Here is a 23,666-nt window from a genome sequence, read left to right on the forward strand (position 1 = left end):
TAGAGGCCTCGTGGCTAAGACTTTACCTTCCAGTGTAAGCCGTGTGGGTTCGATCCTTGGTCAGGGCTCCAAGATCCCACATGCCTCATGGCCAAAAGACTAAAATACAAAACAAAAGCAGTATTGTAACAAATTCAATGAGGACTTTAAAAATGGTCCATATAAAAAAAATCTATTAAAAAAATCTATTGTCCTCTTTTTGTATTTTATTTCCAGTGCACACGGTAAGTCAATTTAATTCAATAAAAGTTGCCAAGAAATGAACTTTATCTCTTGAAAGTATTAAAAAAATCTAATAACTGCATTATATGATTTTTCTTCATATAAATATGTACTTAGGATTTTATTCTCTTGGGTTGCTTAGGCATAGATCTATTGTGATTCTGATTATAATCCCGATCAATGTATACATCCTTTTCTCAAAGTGATTAGAGAGATGAACTCCAGATCTGATTGATCTGCTACAGAGTCCACATTCCAACTACTTTGGTGTGAGTTATTTTGCACCCCAATATGTTAACCTTTATTCATTGTCCTAGGTCTTGACAAGTCTTATAAATAACTTGAGATTACTGGTATAAACAAGTCAACACTCATGTCTAGGCATCTTCTGCAAGTGATATGCTACCACCCCACCACACTTTTGCCTACCCTGGAAAAAACTCCTTTCTTTATTCAAAGTGTAGTCCGCTGATGCAAGAGAATTTTCATACCCTTGATATATCTGATCCTTCCCCTCAGTATCTATTGATAGTTCTCCTTGCAGGGTCACATCGTTTACCTATCACCATTAATGGAAAGAGATGTTCTAGAAGCTCCAGTCCTCTGTGTCTTTCTTCTTCCTAACATGGGACAAACACCACCCACTCAAAGAAATGTTATATCTAAACACTTGTGTCAGCCAACACTTTGTCTCTGAAAACTCAGAAGCATCCTGCCGGGGATCATGCAGCTTGTTGGCAGCAGTGCATGGGGGTTGGTACTCTTTTCCTTGCACTCTTGGCATAGAGTTATGTAATCCTTCCATCTGCATTTGGCACTTGAAGCTCATTTCCCATTGATATTGGGAACCACAGGATTATGGGTTTTGTTGTTCAACCTGTACTTGGCTTAACCATTTTTTTTTGCCTTGGCAAAGTGGGTTTCAAGTTTTAAATAGCTCAGTTCCAGATTAGTGGTAAAGAGTCATTGGTTTATTACCTGGGACTCTTTGTTATCCTTAATATAGGAAAACTTGATTTACATAAATTTAATGTATAGTAGAAACAAAATTAATTGAACTCCATCAATCTTGAATTTGTGACCGTTTGGATTTCAGTCCTTCCCAAGTTCTTTTCTTACAAAAGCAAAAGTTTTCCCTCCTTTCCTCACATTATCCATAAGAATGAATCTACTTTTCAGTTGATAAAATATAGCAGATAAATTCTTTGAATGGTCTAGGGGGACAAGGCAGGTGTCAGCACAGTAAGTACCTCCATAGACTTGTATTTTAGTGGAGTTTGATAAGGATTCCTAAACATGTGTCTTTGGTTTCAAGTATTCTTGACTAATCATTTGTGTAAATAAGAGGAGTAAGCATAATATATGAATGTGTATGTGTATATTTGTGCATTTGTGCATTTACTTGTATGTACACGGAAAGTTATATAAGGCCCTGGAAATTTTTGTTGCCTCCAAATAGGAGAAATGGATTGTCTAAAGACAGGGATGGGAAAGATAACTTCATCTCACTCTACAGCATTCTGTACCACTTGATTTTGGCACCATGTGAATGCCTTAACTATTTGAATAAATAAAACGAAAAGGAAACAAGTTTTGGTCGGTACATTTCCATCTTTTATGCTCAGCATGGGTACTGAGGGAGATGCTAATAGTTTGGGGCTATCAGGAGTGACTAACACTGTAGGCTCCTTCTGGCCCTTATCACTTGGATTGCCTCATGGAGTAGAAGGAATGACAAGTGATGGTAAGCTATCTTCCATTCACTGGAGTGCTGGATGCGGCCCTAGTGATACCCTGTAAGTGACAAGCTTTCTGAAGCACAAATCTCCTTCCTTGCCTACGGACATTTTGAGAAGCAAGCACCAGGAAAAACTTGGGAAGCCACTGCAACGTGACCCTGAAACAATAATCCTTAGTACCATTCCTCACGTGTGGGACTGAGTAAGGGTTTCCTGGAGAGTGAGGGATCAGGGATCAGCTGCTGAGGCTGGCACTTGGAAAAGACAAACCAAGCATTCACACTCCAGGAAACTCAATACCAGCATTGTGTCCAATCCATCTTTCATAAGGGGGCTTCAAGAGGGGGAGGGGATAAAGGAAGGAGAGAAAATAAACCTTAATCGTGTGAAAGACAGTGCAGGAGAGAGGAAAGAATGAACAGATGTGAGCATGAAAAGTCAGTTGCCAGGAATATTTAGTTTTGAAATCCACGTTGGCTGTTAATCTCCAGACTCCACCGTCAAGTTTCTCCTGTTTTGCATGCCTCATCCCATCTTTCAGCGGCGGTCTCCCTCCACCCCTCAGGCTTCCCTGCCCTCCTCTGTTTCCCTCCCTCCATCTGTCAAGCTTTGCCTTCTCCTGGCACTGTCTCCTTCCCCTGTCCGTTTTCCTTCCTTCCCCCCTCTTCGCCTCTCCTTCCCTGGACTCTTTCTCCTAGTCTTGTACAGCTCGAGTCCCTCTCCTTCTCCCTTTTCTCTTGCACGGTACCTCCAAGCTCCATCCCCTCTTCTTAAGGAAATCAGCCGGGCCTCAGATGGAGCTGTTGTCCTGACAACCTAAAGGCGCATCAGGCTTTCACTGAGGCTGGCTGCTGCCGAAGCGGGCAGTTGTGCAAAGCGAGGGGCCACGCGGCGGGAGGCGGAGGGGCTGTGCACCCGCGGGGGGGCGGGGAGGTGCCGAGCGAGGCGGGGAGGGAGGGGCTGGAAGGAGAGACAGGAAGGGGAGGAGGGCGCGGAGGGAGCCTCCCGGCTACCGCCGCTGTGGTGAGGCTTTCTTTACGCTCGCTGGCAGGCTGGGTGCCGGCTCCCGCGCCTGCCCGCCCGGGGAAGCGGGTTACGGAGGGAAGAAGCTCCGCGCCGACGCTGGCCAAGGCGCATCCAGCCCGAGAGACCAGAGACCACCTTCCTTTTTGCCGCCTTCTCTCCATCTTTTCTGGAGGGTTTTATATTTGTACTCTCACCTTTAAAATTGTGTTGCTTTGACTTTTTCCCACCTCAGCTCGGGTTTTATGAGGGCTTTGTGAAGTCTTAGAGGGAGAAGAGACTGAGCGAGGGAAAGAGAGAGGCGAAGTGGAGAGGACCGCAGATTGGCAGAGCGCGTCCCGCCTCTGCCGTGGGTGAAAGCCCTCGGTTGCTAAAGCCCGCTCGGCGAGCAGCGCGCGCACACACGCCCTCCAGAGTAGCCCCGACCCCGCACCGCGGCGTGGCCACCATGGTCGCCAGAGTTCAGCCTGATCGGAAACAGTTGCCTCTGGTCCTACTGAGATTGCTCTGCCTTCTTCCCACAGGACTGCCCGTCCGCAGCGTGGATTTTAACCGAGGCACCGACAACATCACCGTGAGGCAGGGGGACACGGCCATCCTCAGGTAAGGCTTTCGGGCAACTTTTCTGCGGCGCTTAAGTGTGTGTATGGGTGTGTGTTCTCCTTGAACTCCAGCTCCTGATGCTGCAGGCTTGTGGAGGGTGCGTGTGCGTGTGTGTGTGTGTGTGTGTGTGTGTGTGAGTGTGTGAGTGTGCGCGCGCGCGCTTTCGTGCGCCTTTTACGGTCGGGTCAAAATAGCTGCCAGCAAATCTCAAGGGGATGCTGGTCCCTCTCTAGGACCAGCAGGGTTGATTAAATGTTGTTTGGTTCTTCGGATCTTGTTTCTCTGAGAAAGCGTAACTTCATCTATGGTATTAGTGACATGAGGGCGGTATTCTTGCTTTTGTGATTGGAGATGGTTTGCTCAAGACTTTTGTTAGGGTTCCTTAATTGAGAAAGAAGAGTTGTTGGTTCTGGCTCTTAGAGAGTGTACACAGTATTGCATTCTCCGTGGTGTCTGTGTGTATGTGCATGTGGGTATGTACATAAAGGCTCTCAATCTGCCCCAGCAGTAGTTTGGTTAGGAGACTTTTCCTAAGGATCTTCTAATTGACATGGAGGGCAGTAAATCAATCTTTAGAACTTTGGTTAGTTACTGAGCCTTTTCTCTGGTATGTGAATAGACATCAACACAAGAATGAAGAGGAGAAAAAAAGAAACTTGCCAAATTGCTATTATTTAAGAATAGGAGTCTTAAACACAGGTTAGGAAATAATTAACCTGGCATAAAATGGATATTTCAAATTGATTATTGACCTCAACATCTCATCTCTATGCAGTTCTGCCAAACTCTGAAATATAATTTGGGATTGAAATTTGTAAAGGAAGACTCCCAAGTCCTTGGAGTTTGACCCCTACAAGGGACAGAGAGCTGGAGAAACTCGGATGGAACCTAGCCATAATTCTGTTTCTAAAGAGCTCCTAGCCTGTTTTCCTGCATTTTTTTTTTTTTTTTTCTCTCTTTCCCCTCTCTATCCACTGCATATGCCCCTTGTCCCTTTTTATAGCTTTCCTTGAATTTCTACCAGATACTAAAAACATTAAAAAGAAAAAAAAAAGAATGAAAGAAAGTGTTCTCCTTGGAGATCCTTTAAAATCTCATTTCATCCAAATGAAATGACCTAGTGTCAGTCTGTCTGGCTGGCTAATATTGCTTGTTGTGGCAATAAAAAGCAGGATCTTATAGAAAAAGAAGCCTCTAATCTGTGTGCAAGGAGCTGATAGTGCATAAACCCTGGGGCATCAGGGAGCAGTTCTGTAGCAGAGCTGCCTACAGCAGCAAAGTTTTCCTTCCTTTCCTCAGAAATAAATTTGGTTGGCTGTCACGGTGTCCTGCTTTGGGATCGCTCGCCTTGTTAGAGAGGAATGTGTATGTTGTGCATGTTGTGTTGTGTGTGTGTGTGTTGCTGTGGAGTATAAAAACTAAGAAAATCCTAATGTGTAAGTATCCCTTTCTTCGTTTCCTGAGCACTAGGTGATTATGAATCCCAAAGATCCTACTATCCAAAACATATTTTCCCTTCCAGCTCTCCAGCCCTGTAAAACCTGCAAGTGTGATTTGTCCACACGGAGTAATAAGATTTATAGAGTAATTTATCTGTTTGCAAAGGGATATGGACATAATGCAGAAAATGTTTTTGCAAACAAATAAGCATGCCACCTTAACTGCTAGCATTCATATTCCCTAACATCATTAACCCTTTACAAGTGAAGCATTCTCTGTAAATTTATGCTATTTTTAGAAAGATTTGTTTTCACTGATTATATGAGTGTGGGAAAAGTGAATACTCTGGGTGTATAAGTTTTTATTTATGTGTCCATGAACTTTGCACTGTCTTTGTAATTCAGCATCACCTATGTCTTAAGCTATAGTCATCAAAGAGTTAGATAACCATGTCAATGCTAATTTAGAAGGAAAAAAGGAATTCTTATATTTTTGTGCACTGTATGCATACAAATCTGTCTATGAGAGGCAGTCTCACTACATAAATTTCTATATATGATATGTACATACTTCTGTGTCTAGAAAGAAATAGAGTTTTCTTTAAGCACTACACTTTAGTAGACATTGCAATGTGGAAATGGTAGATTGTGAGAATAGAGAATAATTATAGAAGCAGTTATTCCCTGGGAGAGAGAAGGTATTCAAACAGTGCCTGTAAAGAATTCACCTTAGAGAGCCCATTAATTTCCCAGACCTCACCTAACGTGCCCTCGTTTTTATTTCCTTTGCCTTGGACAAGGCTTTATTTTTGGGTTTGTGGAGCTCTATCAGAAGTAACTATGGAGAGAGTTCCTTTTGTTTTCTTAGCTGACCTTCTTCTCAATCTCTTTAACTGAGTCCAGTAAGCTTTGTGGGTCAGTTTCCTGCTGAAGAATGGCACTCTTGCTTTCTGTTTACAAGTCTAGCCTGGGAAAGGCTTGCTTCCACTTTATTTGTGACATTTTACTGGGAGCATGAGCTTCCAGGGGAGGAGAGGAAGGAGAACTTGATTCATTAGAAGCCACAGTAGATGTTTGGCACAGAGAAAGTGAAATGGCAAAGGGAAAAAAGTCCTCTCTCAGTGAGTCTGTGGCCCTGAATGATCTGAAATGGCAACAGAAGACAAGGGAGGTTTGTAATTCTGGTGGTCCAGTGACAGGAGCTTGGCTGACTGTCCCTAAAACATCTACCTTCACTGCCTTACTTCCATGAACAAGTCTTTTTTTGGGGGTAATTGATGCATATTTTTGTACAATCATGGTCTTTGATATAAATGTGTGTCTTGATAGGAGAGCATATACGAGTCTTGGTGTCTTGTTCTCTAATTTCTATCTTTTGTAAAAGATAAAAGAAAGACTATAGAATGAAGGTGACAAAACTAGTTGGAAAGAGAAAGAATTTCATGTATACCTGCCTAACCCTGTTGTTTCCCAGAAGGAATTCTAGATCTTTCTGAGTGCCTCTATAAGAGTCTGTAAGAATGAGAGGAAACCACAGCACCAACTTCCATCTCAAAGGCAAAGGATCAGAATGTGTGTCACAGACCAGTGGCAGAAGCAGCAGCACCTGGGTTGCCTTCCTAAATCCTACTGGACCAGAATCTGCATTGACATTGGTTTGTGCAGTAAAGTATGAGGCACATGTACCCACCTGACCTTGTTGTTGTTGTTAAATCTCTCAGTCGTGTCCGATTCTTTGCGACCCACTGGACTGCAGCACGCCAGGCTTCCCTGTCCTTTTCACCATCCCCCAGAGTTTGCTCAGACTCATGTCCATTGGGGGGAAGTCTTGGTTGCTTTTCTGAAGCCACCTCACTACCACTACCCACAAGTGGAAGAGTTCATCAATTACTGGATGAGCTTCTAGCCCTGGTCCTTCCAACCGTCCTCCTTGTACTCAGGTTCTTGTAGGGATTCACTTCCTGATAAATCTTGGCAGGTTGAAACCAGGCAGACGTTTTGATAAAGTAAAGGAAGAGTGGAAATAATGTTCCAATCTGACCTTTAAAATTTCATTTTTAACAGTCCCACAAACAGTATTTTCAATATTAGCAGCATATGTCTGGAAAGATAATTATAAAATAGTTAATTCCAATATATCTGCCCATAAGGTAACTTTGTAGAAATGACATATATTCATGTCTGGACATATTCCCTAAGTACATGTATGGTGAGATGCAGAGGGTACACATTAGTGTTGTGACTTTAAATGTTTAAAATTGGGGGTATTGAAGTTGCATTTATTTCACTATTCTGACCCTATTTGATGCTTTCGGGATATTATAATACCTTCCATGGTGATAAGATTTTTTCCATTTAAATGTAAATGTACCTAGTAAGTGTTAGGTATAAGAAACTAAGTATCTATGTTTAAAATAGTTAAATGTTTAGTTTTTCAAAATTCTTGGTCTTTAATTCCTTGTTTATTTCTACACTAAAAGAAAAAGAAGAAACATTAAAAAGATGTGATTATTTGACAGCAAAATGTAAAAATTTTGTGCAAATTTCAAGGGGAAAATGGCTTCTCTTCTATAAAGCATCTGGCACGCCTACATTTACAAAGAAACTGTCAACAATCAAACAAACTCCTGACACAATGTGTGATTTTTCTACCACTTATAATTATTCATTATTTGAAAACAAACTTTATGTTTCTACAGGGCGAGTTTGAGAAAGTTTTCTTTTTCTGTAGCTAACTCACTAACGGTTATCAAAATTTATAGGTTATTACTGATACTTTAAGGACTGATCATTTTGCTCATTAAGTCCTCTATCAAATATATTTAGTAAATAATGAAGGTGAATATTTGTTGTCTAAGAATATAGCATATCATATACATTATTAAAGATGTTTTTGCATTTATATCATTTACTGTTCATTTATGTACCGAGGAACACAGCAGCAAATCTCATGTGACAAATACAAACTGTGGTAATTTGTGTTTCTGTAAGTATGAAACGCATACATGTAACACATGTTAAGCTAATTGTCCTGTGCACTTTGACTTTGAATGAATTATTCTTAGAACTGTGATGTGAACAACCAAAGAGGACTGACTCATCTACTAAATCAGTTGGTGAGGGTTAAACATTTGTGTTTCTTGAAGCTGGTGGGCATTATGTGGACATAATAGCAAACTCAGGCAAAAAAAGAATTGGTGTGTTAGTGTGGCCTCTGAGAGCTCCAAGTACCAATGTCTGTGACTCACCTGATAGGAGGTTTCCTGAATGTGTTCTGGCACCCCTTGCTGTCTTCACCAGAGCCCAGCAGAGCCTACCCTTTCAGGTACCCTTATGACCATTGGTCTTGCTCTTTTGTGAATATCCTTCCTGTTATTTTGTATGACTCAGGAGTGCTGGGCTATAATTTTGGATCTATCCTTGTATGCTACATGACTTTGAGACATCTCTTAAATATCTTTTAAGAGATGCTTAAAAACCAGTTGCTGGTTTCATTTATAAAATGACAAGATTACCTGTTTTACTTACTCTATAGGGTTGTTTTAAAGACCCTGCAAGAGATAAAGTAGTTTAGTTTGGTAAATAGTAAACTGCTACATAAAGCAAAAAGTGTCAGTTGTTCTCTAACCATATGTAGCCAGTTGTTTAGACTCTAGGGAGCTCTTTTTTAGACCAATGTTTCTCAAACTTGAAGGTGTATCCAAATTACCTGGAAAGTGAAAAAGTGAAAGTCGCTCAGTTGTGTCTGACTCTTCGTCAGACTCCATGACTATACAGTCCATGGAATTCTCCAGGCCAGAATACTGGAGTGGGCTGCTGTTGCCTTCTCCAGGGGATCTTCCCAATCTAAGGATTGAACCCAGGTCTCCTGCATTGCAGGCAGATTCCTTACCAGCTGAGCCTCCAGGGAAGCCCAAATTACCTGGAGTGCTCATTAAAAACACAGACTACCTGGCCCCCATCTTCAGAGTTTCTGATTTCAGTAGGTATCTGGTCGGGGCTGAAGTCTGCATTCCTAGCAAGTACTCAGATGGTGCTGATGCTGCAGGACTGGGTCACACTTTGAGAACCACCCACTCTGGCTGCTACATGTGTCTTCTGTAGATGAGCATCTTCAGTATCTGATAGTCACTTGCTAAATTCCAAAATCTCAGAGCCTGTCCCAGGCCTACTAAATCAGAATCTGCATTTAACAAGATCCCAAGTGATTCATAAGCACATTAGAGTTGGAGAAATGGTGCTGCACAGAGTTCATAACTGTGGCTGAACATTACGTTCTACTGGAAGCGTTTTTAAAAAGAATGAAGCCATGTATTCCCTACTCTCTGAAATCCTGATTGAATTAGTTTGAGATGGGGCTTGGGTGTTTAAAAAATGATTCTGATATGTACAGAGTTGAGAACTACTGCTTTACTGGTTGAAAAATCTTTTACAAACCATGTTTAGGGTAGCACTCTCTAGATATGGAGGAAAAAGTATAGTCATGTGTGCAATCTGGGAAATATTTCAACAGCATAGATGTACAAATTCAATTGAGAGAGAGGAAAGAGATCATCAAAGATCCATTTCTTTACTACACAATCTCATCCCTACAGTGTCATGGAAAATAGAGTGATTTTATTTTAATATGGATCCAATTTATATAATATCTCCTAAAATAGCATTAAAGCTTGATTTTTCACGTCCTGTTGTCTTGTGTACTCTCTTTCAGTACACAAGTACTGACACAAGTACGTTAGCCAAGACACAAAGATGCAAAATGGTTTTAGATTTTTTTTTTAATGATAGAAAAGAGACTTTATTTAGTCAAGGAAAATGTCTTTGGTCTTATTCAAATAGGCTTACTTCTGTGTACTTCTGTTGTCATGTTTGCTGCAAATATGATTTACAAAATAATAGCTAGATGTTTGTAGAATTCATCTCAACTTTACATGGTGATCAGTTGGCCTGAAACTAATAAGCAAGTGTTTATGTCAAAGATAAAGAATTTTTATCAAGGGTATAAGTTTAGAATGTTCAGAAAGTAGAGTTGTCCCATGATATCTGTGAGGATTCATTCCAAGAACCCCTTCTATACCTAAATCTGCAGGTGCTCAAGTCCCTTATATAAAACAGCATTGTATTTGCATGTAACATGCGCACATGCCTCAGTATACTGTAAGTCATCTCTGGATTACTTGTAATACCTAATATTATGCAAATGTTATGTAAATAGTTGTAAATAAAATGCAAATGCTATGTAAATAGTTGCCAGTGCCCTGGCAAATTCAAGCTTTGCTTTTTTGGAACTTTCTGGAATTTTTCTTCCAAATATTTTCAATCTTCAGTTGGTTGAATCTGTGGATGCAGAATCTGTGGATACAAAGGGCCAACTGTAGTCAGAAGACCAAGATCTAAACATCTTGAAATAGTCAGATCTATTAAATGTGTGTAACTGACACTTACTTGACCTACTATGCAAGCTATTCTTATGATCAAATGAGATACTATGTATCCACGTGTTTTGTAAACTGTAAAATGGTATAAAATGTAATCTCTTAATAAAATTTTATCATATTCACAGTAGGAAATAACTTTTATAAAATTAGAAAACTATAAACTAAGCTTTTTATTTGTATTCCTATAAAAATAGAAAGTTGGCCATTTGCTTTAAGATGTTTGTATCAATTCTTTTCAAGCCCTTTAAAGTCATGTGTATCTTAGAGTATAGATGAGCTTGCTATCAGGAGTGCAGGATGAGTGAACACATTTCTGTAGTCACCTGTAATCAAAACATAATCTCAAGTTAATGAGTGATTAACCTTTCAGAAGAAAACACGTTGCTTCAGAGTTTGTTAATTACTATGGGTAAATTTGTAGAAAGTTAGACTAAGAAAGGCCTTGGAGATTAGGCAGTCTACCATCTCCTTTTAAAGTGATATAACTGAGAAGAGGAAAATTTAGTTGGTTGTCCAAAGATTTGAGTGACTATTTGAGAACTAGAATAGATGTCTCCTATTTCTCATTTCAGAGTTCTTTATTCCACAGTACCCCTGAAATTGTTTTCTTGCTATACCATGATATGCCATTGTTGCCCCTCTAAAAATTGTTAAAACATCTCTTCCTCTTTCCTTTCCTTCCCCAATTCTGCCCTCTCTTTCCTCCTCTCCCTGTCCTTCCCTTCCCCTCCCCTTGCCTCCTTTCTTCTCTATTATTGTCCCGCCCTTCTCTCTTCTCACCACCCTTTCTCTCTCTTCTTACTTTCCTCTCTTCACTTTCTCAGCCCTGCATATGGAAACTGAACTTATCTGTAGAAGATCATCCAGGTAGTGCTGATCAAGGAGGGGCTTTTCAGGAAATGCATCTTTCCCATGTTTGCTGTCTATCTGAGCCAGATGGATTTTCATTTTGTGCAGCCTCCATTGTATCATAGTCTCAAAGCTATTCTTATATTTGGTGGAAACTGCAGAGATCTCCTGTCCTCAACAACTTTTATTTCCTTTTGCTTTTAATCCTTTCCTTCCAGCTTCTGATACCCCTACCTGTTACTCAGAATTCTTATTTTAATTCTTACCTGATTTCTTTCTTATCTGAAAGTTCTTTGGCCCAGTACTTCTCCTAGGTTCCTAAGCTCTACTACCTTCTAACGACCACTTATGACCTTTCGCTTGGTTTAAGTCTCCTACGATTTGTCCCTCTTATAGACTCGACTAGGATGGCTGCAGTAAGGTTGTGATCTCAGTTGGCAGGCTCTCCTTTCTTTGAAGACACTGATACTTGTATCAGATTCTTTCAGTGAAGGTAGATCTTTTATTTTGTTTTTTTCTAATTTGCACAAAAGTTACTCTGGGCTAATAGTTGGGACTGATGATGAAAAACTGGGAGGAACTAGAAATAGATCTAGACCTATCTCTGGGGATGGTGGAGGCACTGCAGGTACTTATGCCCTGCTGCAGCTGCCTGGGGAGTTTCTGGTGTGGCATGAGGACAAGGTCTCATGTAGCTTTCTTACCTGGTAAGTGGCAGAGCCAAGGGAGGTACAACATGGAACACCAAGAAAGAGGCAGAGCATACAGTAAGGGGAAAATGGCAGGTCAGGAGCTTTCAGTGAGTCCACCCCCCGCCAGGTGGCAGGCAGTGTTACAGGGAGGTCTCTCAGCTCCTAGTAGAGACTTAGTCTCTAGACTGAGGCTCAGAAAAGCAACAAGAGTCCTTGGCTTAAACACTGGCTTGAACAGGACGGAGTCCTCAGTGATAAGGGATATTCTCCAGACATATTGCCAAGATAAGTAACTTGCTCAAGGAGTAGAACAGGAGGATGTAATCTCTAGAACTGAAGCTCTGTGTCAAAGCTGTTGTAACAAGGGGTGACACAGAGGTTCATCTCAGAATGCTGAACCCGATCTTTTTATTCTTTTGCTATATAAGTTCAGGATCATAAACCTGGTCCAGCTTTGTGGGGTAAAGATGAAGACAAAGGTCTGCAATGAAGTAGGAATGACACTACTTGCTTCTCCTTGCCATAGGTAACCTTACTGGATTACATCTTTAGTCTACTTAGACTTTCCAGACTCCAGATAGTTGGCAGAACCATGGATCTGAGCTCACCTGACTAGCCCAAACCTATTGTCTTTCAGTATTAATCTAGAAATGTCCCTAGATCCTTCAAAGGCTTTTCATTATTCACAACATAACGTCAGAGCTCCTTGGCCTGGATAATGCTCCACGACCTGCTACTTCACTGTGTCCACTGATTCAGAACCACTTAGAGTGGTGCCCTTGAGCACGCTAGTGTGCGCATACAGTGCTGGTTCTTTCCTTTCTTCATGATGCTCTCCCTGCCTGGAACCTCTTTCCCCTCTCCACCCCTCCCTTCATACTTCTTTGTTGGGTTGCCTCTATGCCGCTCTTTGTAGGCTCCAGGTTAGTTCTGGTTTTGTCTGTTTCAGGTAATTTTCCCTAATTTTCCTCAGTACCACATTTATTATCACCAATAGCCACTCTATACACTGCCGTCCAGATTAACTGAGATGTAGTTGACAAAATTGCATATAGTTAAGTTATACAAAGGGATGATGTGATATATGTATCAATTGTGAAAAGATGACTAAAATCAAGTTAATTGGCACATTCATCACCTCATATGGTTATCTTTGTGTGTGTGTGTGTGTGTGTGTGAGAGAGAGAGAGAGAACACTGAAGATTGACTTTCCTAGAAAACTTCATATATACAGTACAAAAACCATAGTCACCTTGCTGTACTTTAGATTCCCAGAACTTACTCATCTTATGACTGAAAATCTGTACCCTTTGACTAATATCTCCCCATTTCTGCCACCCCTCAAGCACCTCACAATCACCACGCTGCTTTCTGCCTCTATGACTTTGACTTTCTTAGATTCTGCATATAGGTAAGAATGAAGAATTTATCTTTATCTGTCTAGCTTATTTCATTTAGCATAACATCCTCCAAGTTTATTCACATTGTCACAGAGGGCAAATTTTTCTTATCTTTTTAATAGCTGAATAATATTCCACTGTGTGTATATAAAGGTCTCATGCTTTCTTTATCCATTCTTACAGCAGTGAATGCTTAGTTTGTTTCCATATCTTAGCTATTTGGAATAATACTGCAAAGAATACAGGAGAGTAGAAATCTCTTTGAGATAGTAATTCTGTTGCCTTCAGACATATACCCAGAAGTGGGATCACTTCAGTATATGCATATCTCAGTGTAGCATTTACTACACTTAAAAGTTATACTCACTTGTATCTTGCTTCAAATGTCCTATTAGCTCTTCAGAGTCACATGTCTCATCTACATTACCTTTTCATTCCAGTATTTTTAGCCTATAACCCATAGGTGCTCAGATAAATATTTGCTCACTGAATTGAACAGAGAGGGATAGTCATACTATAAATCAAGCCGAGCAGATATTGGTTTATGAAAGAAGAAACAAATTAGGAGGAGACATGGGTGAAGCAAGTTTGTTAGGGGTGGAATCGTCCAGCCCTAGAGTGACCGTGGATGTGTAGTTGAAGAAGATGGAGTAAAATAAGAAATTGAAGAGAAGGAAATGGCAACCCACTCCAGTACTCTTGCCTGGAAAGTCCCATGGACTGAGGATCCTGGTAGGCTACAGTCCATGGGGTCGCAAAAAAAAAATAGAAAAGAAAAAAAAAAAAAAAAAAAGAAATTGATTGTTTTCTGATCATTAGTGAGGTGGATTAGGGGGTTTTGCTAGAAATATCAATACTTTGAACATTTCCCATTGCAGCTATTTTCAAGGACAGCTTTCTAGAGAAGGTCAAATAGGGTATTTTAGGAGAATCGCAAAACTTAAGTCACACGGCCCAGACAATTATGCAGTTTCCTCTGATAGAGGAGCAGCTTGTGACAGAGCCAAGAGACCCTCAGTGCTCCTGAGGTGAGGCATATCCACAATCTGAAGAGCTCAGCCTCGCAGCAGCTGCCTGTTAGAGAAGGATAAACTTTCTGGAAACCACTGAGACTTTCTCCCTCTAGTGGTGGCCATGGACTTTCAGGGACTAAGTTGGGGATTTGGGAGCAGGATTGTTGTGCACCTCATCTGTTCTCCTTTGGTGTGAAATGAGGCAAGGGGCAGAATACTCACACTCATTTGACTCAAAGTAATTATTCACACTGAACAATGATGCCTACCTGAGTTTTGCAGTATAGGGTTCATTCCTCACTCCTGGAGAAATTCCAGCTTGAATGTACAGTGGGCTTTGTAATAATCCCAAATTCCCTTTTGTACATCTTGCCATAATGCACAAGGGCATTGTTTGTATTAGGTCAGAGGGAAAATGCAACCCAGCTTCTCAGACAGTAATGCATTAATATTTATCCCATTGTAATCTTTGATGATGTGTTTCTATATTGACTGTCTGTATCTTGAAGTTTTCGAAAGTTCACAACATCTTTTCTGAAGCTGTGCTTTAGACATGTTACTGTTTGCCACATTATCCTTCTAGAATCAAAAGATAACAATGAGAGTGATGCAGTTCAGTACTAAGTCATAAGTAACCAAAATACATGTGAAAATACTGACTGTGAAAAATAATTGGTTTTCTTATTCCTAATTTTTTTGCTTCTTCATCTCATTCTAACATACTGCATCAGGGCTGTTTATTTTATGGAGTTTGAATCACATATGGCTGCCAGTTTGTGGCTGATCTTCATCTTGAGATAACCAAAGATTGTTGTCATCTTCTGTATGTTCATGATGCAATTGTATGAGCATATCTCAAGATCAGCATTTTCTATTGCTGAATCATGAGCTTAGCATATGAATGGATTTTTATTTGACTCTCTTTTGACCTCTGTTCTTCCATGTATCTTTGGTGTCTAATCTGATGAACTAATATCTAATATTATCACCATGACAAGAAACTGCCTAAAGTCTATAGGATATAGACTAGATTACTAGATTAGAGAAATTCTACATTGAAAATCAAGAGTTTTAGACTTTAGTCCTACAAAACTATTGTCTGTAGAAAGTTGGAAATTAGCTTCCATAGTTACACCTCCTGGTATAATTCCTACTTGCCTATTTAACAAAGATGTTGGTCTGGTAAAGTGACATTATATTTTTGAATATGGTTGACTACATCAGATGAAATGCATGATATTATAAATGGGATGATGATGTGCTCAAATTAAAAAGAATAATAAACTCCTGTATTATACATGTCATGAAACTGAAAGTTAGTCTCACAATTGTGTCTGACTCTTTGCGACCCATGTAGCCTGCCTGGCTCCTCTGCCCATGGGATTCTCCCTGCAAGAATACTGGAGTTGGGTTGCCAACAAGGAGTGTTGGCATATACATAAGAATACAAGGAGTGGGTTGCCATTTCCTTCTCCAGGGGATCTTCCCAACCTCAGGATTGAACCCAGGTCTCCCACTTTGCAGGTGGATTCTTTACCAACTGAGCCACTAGGGAAACTATAAATGTCATAGTGTAGGAAATAAAAATATTTTCATATCTTACTGCCTTAATTCTTGTATAAAAATGAAACAGCACAAAATAGAGATATTCAGAAAATAATATGTGTTTATACAGAATCTGTTATGCTTAAACAATTTGTGTCACAGATATACTTAATCTGTACTGTATAGATGTGTTTGAACACACTTTTATTTTTAATTTCTTCAACATATACTTATAATTATATATAAAAAGAAAAAGCATACATGTACCTTTTATATGTACACAAAATTTGCATACACAAAGTGTAAATGTGAATCTTATTGTGAACATAGATCATAGCACACTCTAATAGGAACTTAATTAATTTGGTACACTAATGATTGGGGAAGTTTATGGCAAACAACCAAGTTTTCCAGGTTATCAAGGATGTGAATATATACAGTATATAAGAAGCATCACATGTTGGCTTTCTTAATTCTGAATTTCTACTCTAGTTTATTTTATGTATGTTCTTGCTCATATCCCTTTATAAGTTTGATTGCTTATAAAGAATTACATTCAGAATTGGATCTTCTAATTATTTTTTTAGTAAGTTTTAAAATTCATACACTTACTATTAATACTTTCTTCCCAGTGGAGAATTTGCAACCATGTCAAGAGAGGGGCTGTGTAGAATTAAAACAGAAGATCTATTTAGGTGTTTTATCTTCCTATGTAGAAGAATATAAAAATAAAATTTGATCTCAGAAAGATACTTTTATATTTATGCAGCTTCATAGAGTTTGATCAGGTCAAATAGTGAGCTCATCACTTACATCTTCTGACTTCCTCTATTACTTCAGCACTCATGTTAACATAATTTTGCCTGAAATCCAATCAATGGCCATCTTGCTGCCATCTGAATTTAAAAATTATGAAATCAAAGGAACTTATTTACAAAACAGAAACAGACTAACAGACTTAGAGAATGAACTTATGGTTATCATAAAGGAAAGATGATGGGAGGAGGGATAGATTGGGAGTTTGGAATTGATATGTGCACTCTGCTGAAATAGATAACCAGCAAGGACTTAGTATAAAAAAATAAATTTTGAAAGCAAGATTTTTTATGTTAACTTTCAAATCTCTGCCCCGTCTCAAACTCTTGTTCAACATGGCTGAAATTGTTACCTAGTTTACAAAGAGTAAAACATGATGCTACCTCCAAGTCTATGCTTCCTGTTGACTCTCTTCCTATACAGAGGCCTTATTTATAGATGCCCTAGGCCTTGAACTTCTCAAATTTGCCTGAGACCTGAAAGAACTCAGTCACTTCCCTACTGTTTGATGTAAGAACCTTCCCTCTGCTGACCCTGAAGTATTAGCAGGGATGTTCTCCAGTAGAATGGAAGTGGGACAGCAGTGGCCATGGACTTTATTTTTATTAGCCAATGGGTAAATCTGTTATTCTTACACTGAGGAGTGGTTTGTTTATTATTGTTGTTCAGTCATTCAGTTGTGTCCGACTCTTTGCAACCCCATGGACTGTGGTACGCAGGCTTCTCTGTCCTTCACCATCTCCTGGAGTTTGCTCAAACTCATGTCCATTGAGTCGGTGATACCATCCAACCATCTCATCCTCTGTTGCCCCCTTCTCCTCCTGCGTTCAGTCTTTCCCAGCATCAGGGTCTTTTCCAGTGAGTTGGCTCTTCACATCAGGTGGCCAAAGTATTGGAGCTTCAGCTTTAGCATAGTCCTTCCAGTGAATGTTCAGGGTTAATTTCCTTTAGGATTGACTGATTTGATCCTCTTGTAGTCCAAGGGACTCTCAAGAGTCTTCTCCAACACCCCAGTTTGAAAGCATCAATCCTTTGGTCAATTCTATATAGTCCAACTCTCACATCCATACATGACTACTGGAAAAACCATAGCTTTGACTATATGGAACTTTGTAGGCTTTTTAATGCACTGTCCAGGTTTGTCATAGCTTTTCCTCCCAGAAGCAAGTGTCTTGTAATTTCATGATTGCAGTCATCATCTGTGGTGATTTTGGAACCCAAGAAAATTAAGTATGTCATGGTTTCCATTGTTTCCCCATCTATTTGCCATGAAGTGATGGGACTGGATGCCATTTTTGAATGTTGAGTTTTAAGTCGACTTTTTCACTCTCCTCTTTCACTTTCATCAAGAGGCTCTTCAATTCCTCTTTGCTTTCTGCCATAAGTGTGGTGTCATCTGCATATCTGAGGTTATTTATATTTCTCCCGGCAATCTTGATTCCAGCTTGTGCTTCATCCAACCTGGCATTTTGCATGGTGTACTCTGCATATAAGTTAAATAAGCAGGGTAACACTATATAGCCTTGTTGTACTCCTTTCCCTTATTTTTCATATCAAGTGCCTTCTCCATAAAAAAATGAAGCAACAGAACTTGAAGGTCTTATTTTCTATTCTTACTATTCAGATAACCTCTGCTCTCACTAAATGTGAGGTCACCCAACAAATTGCAACCTTCAGTGTATCTAGATAAACCATGCTTCTGCCTCCTGCTGAACCCAATTTCTCTCCAACTTCAGTATTTTTGTTTTCTTATTTTTCATAGGTATGTTTACTTATTTTATCTTTTGTTTTGTAAAATGACTTTAATTTACCCAAAAGTTCAGCTGTTAAAATTTATAAACAGCAATTATCAGGGTATGAAACCAGTCTCTTTCCTTTTGAGCTGACAGGTACTTAACCAATTGCCTTATCATCATCTTAGCAGTATTCACGGTGAAAGAAGCATTGATGCTCGGCTGTCTGTGGAACCAGATGACTTTTAAATACAGAGTGTGGCATTTTGGGTAATAGTTTGGAAAGAGTTCAGAAAGTCCAAGCAAACAAAAGCGGAGATTTCAAGGGAGAAAGGAAAAAAACAGGGACAGGTCGTGGCAAGCAGACTAGGGAAGGATCAGGTGTCAGGATTTCAGTAGAACACAGATAGCCCCATTTCAAAGTGGGTTATCTGTGTGTAAAGCTGAAAGTATTTCCAAGAATGTCATAGTTTCCCGATGGAAAGTCTGTGGATGCTAAAATAAAACTGGAGCTCGTTAAGAGATAATGACAAGGGATCCTAAGAATTATCTAACAAAGTCCTCAATATGTCAGAGTTAATTCCTTGTGGATAAAGTCTCAGTTAAATTCAATCTTAGTCCTAAGAGGAAAGATTTAGGCAATCAATTCCCAAGCCCTAGTCTCTTAGGAAGCTACATAATCATTGCAATGTCCAAACTTCCATATATACCTTAAGCATTATGTATAGACATCCTATATCTCACATGTAAAGAAACAGATTCTTTCAGATCAGTTGTAGACTATTATAATGAAAAATGCATTAAAGATTTTCTGAATATATGAAAGTTTTGAATTTTTTTTTTTTTGCTGGACATTCCCTAAATTAAAAAGAGGTAGGAAAATGTATTTGATAACAAAAGGATCCTCTTTGGAAAGTTTGCAGACCATTCTACGCTAGGTAAGAATAGGGCCACTGTTATTCAGGCAGAGTTGCCCATTGGCAAGTAAATATGAGAATGTAACGTTCAAAAAAGATCTGAGTTACTGAGGATAACCAACTATTTTTCTGCTAGGAATAGTTTAAACTGTAGATGAAATTGATAAGGGAAAGAGTGTAACATGGGTAGTTACTATAGTATGCATAACCCTGTGTTAGATATTCTATGGGGATTAAATAAATGTAAAAAAAAAAAGTAAATTTACAGTGAATATTAAGCTTTAGGATTCTTCCCTTACAGTGGCCAGTTACTCAGAAGTTTTGTGTTTAATTTTTAATTTATAATTTTATTTTTTTAAAGAAAGACTTCATACTGTATAAGTTTTAAGCTCTACAAAAATATGTATCCATATTATTTTAATCAATCAAGAAACTTGTACATAGGAGAAGTTAAGTAACAAAGAAAGGAATATATTCCAATGGTGGCTTAGATGGCTTTTCAAAAATTGCTGTGAACTGATGTGTTACTATGGACATTTTTAGTGAAAGAACAGAGTCTTACGTATTGTGGTGAAACTGAAATGGGGGCAGAGAGAAAAAAGTAGAAAGGCAGGCACTTCAGTAAAGGAGTGAGGGCAAGCTAAATAGGGTAAACCAGTCAGGTTGTGTGCTAGAAGGAAAACCCCAGGGGATCTTTGTTTTCAAACTTTTGGCACACTTTTTACTTCTAGGCAGATGAGTAATTACAATCGTGGCCCACCACTGTGGACTGCTCTGGCTCATTGTTCTTCACTACAAGATACAGCCTTACTGTAGATGTTGGCAGCTGTTATATTGCTTCAAATTTAGGAAAGATGATGATGACTCCAGGGTTCAGGGTGAGTAAAGAAGATACAGGGCGGTTACAGAAGATATGTTTACGTTTCAGATTTGGTCTCCCAATTGGGCTGCAGTGCTGTTACAGTTATTATTATTATTATGCTTTCTTTTATTTTTCTTTATACTTGGTAAATTTAATAAGCTGTCTCTTAGTAAAGGGACTTCTTTATTGTCACTGCGGTCACACCATTCCACAACTTTGTCAGTGCATAATTGACTTTGTCTTTTCATATATTGAGTTCTTACTTCATGCTATGCCCTGGATTGAGTACCAGCAATGAAAAGTAAATAATTTAGAGCTTGTGGTCTAACATTCTAGATTTTCACCTCTGTTTGGATTCTTCTGCAAACACAGGCTTTCATCAGTTCCTTACTTTTCTCAATAAACTGTGATCAGCTTCTAGTGTGTGTCCCCTTGGCCTCAGGGTATCTAACCATCAGGCCTTAGTGTATCTGTCTATAATACTCATCCTCTTTTTATCAGAATGTTTCCTGATACCTGTGCCCTTCCTTTTTTATATTATATTTGCTTTTCCTTCAGGGTATATGGTTTAGTTTATCCCCTCCACCTACATAAATTCTACTCACCCTAAGTCCTTCTTCCTTTAAGCAATTATTAATTATCCCATCCCTAATTTATTATTTTTCCTTGTTTATTTATTTGTCTGTATATTTTGGAACCTCTCAGCAAATCCAACAGTTCCATGCTTACGCATTTGCTAATGGTTTTCTGCATTTTAGCTTGTATCCTCAACTAGAATGCAAACTCCCTAAATCATAGACTCAGGGAAGGTTAGAGACCATACGAGCACCTTGGTCTGGGTAATTTCTCCATCAGTACTCATATTGATGTACTTACTCAAGTATATCACATTGTCTGCATTTTAAAAAAGATGATATAAAACTCTAGGGAGAATAAGGAGTCTCCTGTGGTCAAACAGCTAGTTAACTGTTGCTTCTTGACCTGCATACAGGTTTCTCCAGAGACAGGTAAGGTGCTCTGGTATTCCCATCTCTTTCAGAATTTTCCACAGCTTGTTGTGATCCACACAGTCAAAAACTTTAGTGCAGTCAATGAAACAGATTTTTTTTCCTGGAATTCTCTTGCTTTATCTATGATCCAGTGGATATTGGCAATTTGATCTCTGGTGCCTCTGCCTTTTCTAAATCCAGCTTTTGTATGTGGAAGTTCTGGGTTCACATACTGTTGAAGCCTAGCTTGAAGGATTTTGAGCATTACCTTGCTAGCATGTGAAATAAGTGCAATTGTGTAGTAGTTAAAACATTCTTTGTCATTGCCCTTCTTTGAGATTAGAATGAAAACTGACCTTTTCCAGTCCTGTGACCACTGCTGAGTTTTCCAAATTTGTTGGCATATTGAGTGCAGCACTTTCACAGCATCATCTTTTAGGATTTGAAATAGCTCAGCTGGAATTCCACCAGCTCTGCTCACTTTGTTCATAATGATGCTTCCTAAGGCACACTTGACTTTGCATTCCAGGATGTCTGTCTCTAGGTGAGTGACCACACCATCGTGGTTATCTGGGTCATTACTGTCTCTTTTTTATAGTTCTTCTATATATTCTTGTCATTTCTTCTTAATATCTTCTGCTTCTGCTAGGTCCATACCGTTTCTGTCCTTTATTGTGCCCATCTTGGCATGAAAAGCTCTCTCAGTAACCCTAATTTTCTGGAAGAGATCTCGAGTCTTTCCCATTCTATTGTTTTCCTCTCTCTTTGCATTGTTCACTTAAGATGGCTTTCTTATCACTCCTTTCTATTCTTTGGAACTCTGAGTTCAGATGGATATATCTTTCCTTTTCTCCTTTGCCTCTTGCATCTCTTCTTTTCTCAGCTGTTTGTAAGGCCTCCTCAGACAACCGTTTTGCATTTTTGCATTTCTTTTTCTTTGGGATGGTTTTGATCACCACCTCCTGTACAATGTTACGAACCTCAGTCCATAGTTCTTCAGGCACTCTATCTATCAGATCTAATCCCTTGAATCTCTTTGTCATTTCCACTGTATAATCATAAGGAATTTGATTTAGGTCATACCTGTATGGCCTAGTGGTTTTCCCGACTTTCTTCAATTTAAGTCTGAATTCTTCAATAAGGAGTTCATGATCTGAGTGACAGAGAGCTTCCAGTCTTGTTTTTGCTGACTGTATAGAGTTTTTCCATCTTTGGCTGCAAAGAGTATAATCAGTCTTGGTATTGGTCATCTGGTAATGTCCATGTGTAGAGTCATCTCTTGTGTTGTTGGAAGAGGGTGTTTGCTATGACCAGTGTGTTCTCTTGGCAAAACTTTGTCGGCCTTTGCTCTGCTTCATTTTGTACTCCAAGGCCAAGCTTGCCTGTTATTCTATGTATCTCTTGACTTCCTACTTTTGCATTCCAGTCCCCTATGATGAAAAGGACAGCTTTATTGTCGCTGTTAGTTCTATTAGGTCTTGTAGGTCTTCATAGAACCATTCAACTTCAGCTTCTTCGGTCTTAGTGGCTGGTGCATAGACTTGGATTACTGTGATATTGAATGGGTTGCCTTGGAAATGAACTGAGATCATTCTGTTGTTTTTGAGATTGCATCCAAGTAACGATAAAGAGATTCAAGATTTTGGAATCTTTTGTTGAGTATGAGGGCTATTCCATTTCTTCTAAGGGATTCTTAAACAAAGTAGTAGATGTAATTGTTATCTGAATTATTCACCCATTGCCGTCCATTTTAGTTCACTGATTCCTACAACATCAAAGTTCACTCTTGTTATCTTCTGTTTGATCAGTTCAAATTTACCTTCATTCCTGGACCTGACATTCCACGTTCCTATGCAATATTATTCTTTACAACATCAGTCTTTAGTGTCACCCCAGACACATCCATGACTGCACTGTTTCCATTTTGGTTCAGCCTCTTTTTTTCCTTCTGGAGCTATTTCTCTGCTCTTCGGTAGCATATTCAATACATACCAACCTGGGAGTTTGATCTTTCAGTGTAATATCTTTTTGCCTTTTTATACTGTTCATGGGGTTATCAAGGCAAGAATGTGGAAGTGGTCTGCCATTCCCTTCTCCAATTGACCTGTAGGGTCAATGAAAATACCAAAGGTTAGCAATGGTTTTGAAATTGCTTTCATGCTGATTATGGGTGATAATTGCATTTCTAGAGTTGATGACCTGGCAAAAACTTTTTGACTTAGACACCACTGGATCTCGGTGGCCAGCCCTCTCACAGGAGGTAATTTATTTGGCTGGGCAGACTTCACTCTCTTTCTTTTCATTAGTGAAGTTGGCCTCTTAGGTAAGGCATTTTCAAGAGTAATGCAAATACCTCCTTTCCTATCAATAAAGTTGTGATTTACAG

General features: G+C 39.4%; 1 protein-coding gene across 1 annotated transcript in view; it reads left to right on the forward strand.

Annotated features, from left to right (window-relative positions):
- The first annotated feature begins 3,278 nt into the window (after positions 1–3,278).
- LSAMP (limbic system associated membrane protein) overlaps positions 3,279–23,666 on the forward strand; it is a 679,541-nt gene continuing 659,153 nt past the window's right edge. Inside the window, exon 1 of the mRNA XM_061167949.1 lies at positions 3,279–3,587. Coding sequence (XP_061023932.1) covers positions 3,433–3,587 — 155 coding nt within the window. The 5' untranslated portion in view covers positions 3,279–3,432. The remainder of the gene's footprint in view (positions 3,588–23,666) is intronic.

The sequence above is a fragment of the Dama dama genome, chromosome 19, assembly GCF_033118175.1.
Source record: "Dama dama isolate Ldn47 chromosome 19, ASM3311817v1, whole genome shotgun sequence".
NCBI classification, from domain to species: Eukaryota; Metazoa; Chordata; class Mammalia; order Artiodactyla; family Cervidae; genus Dama; species Dama dama.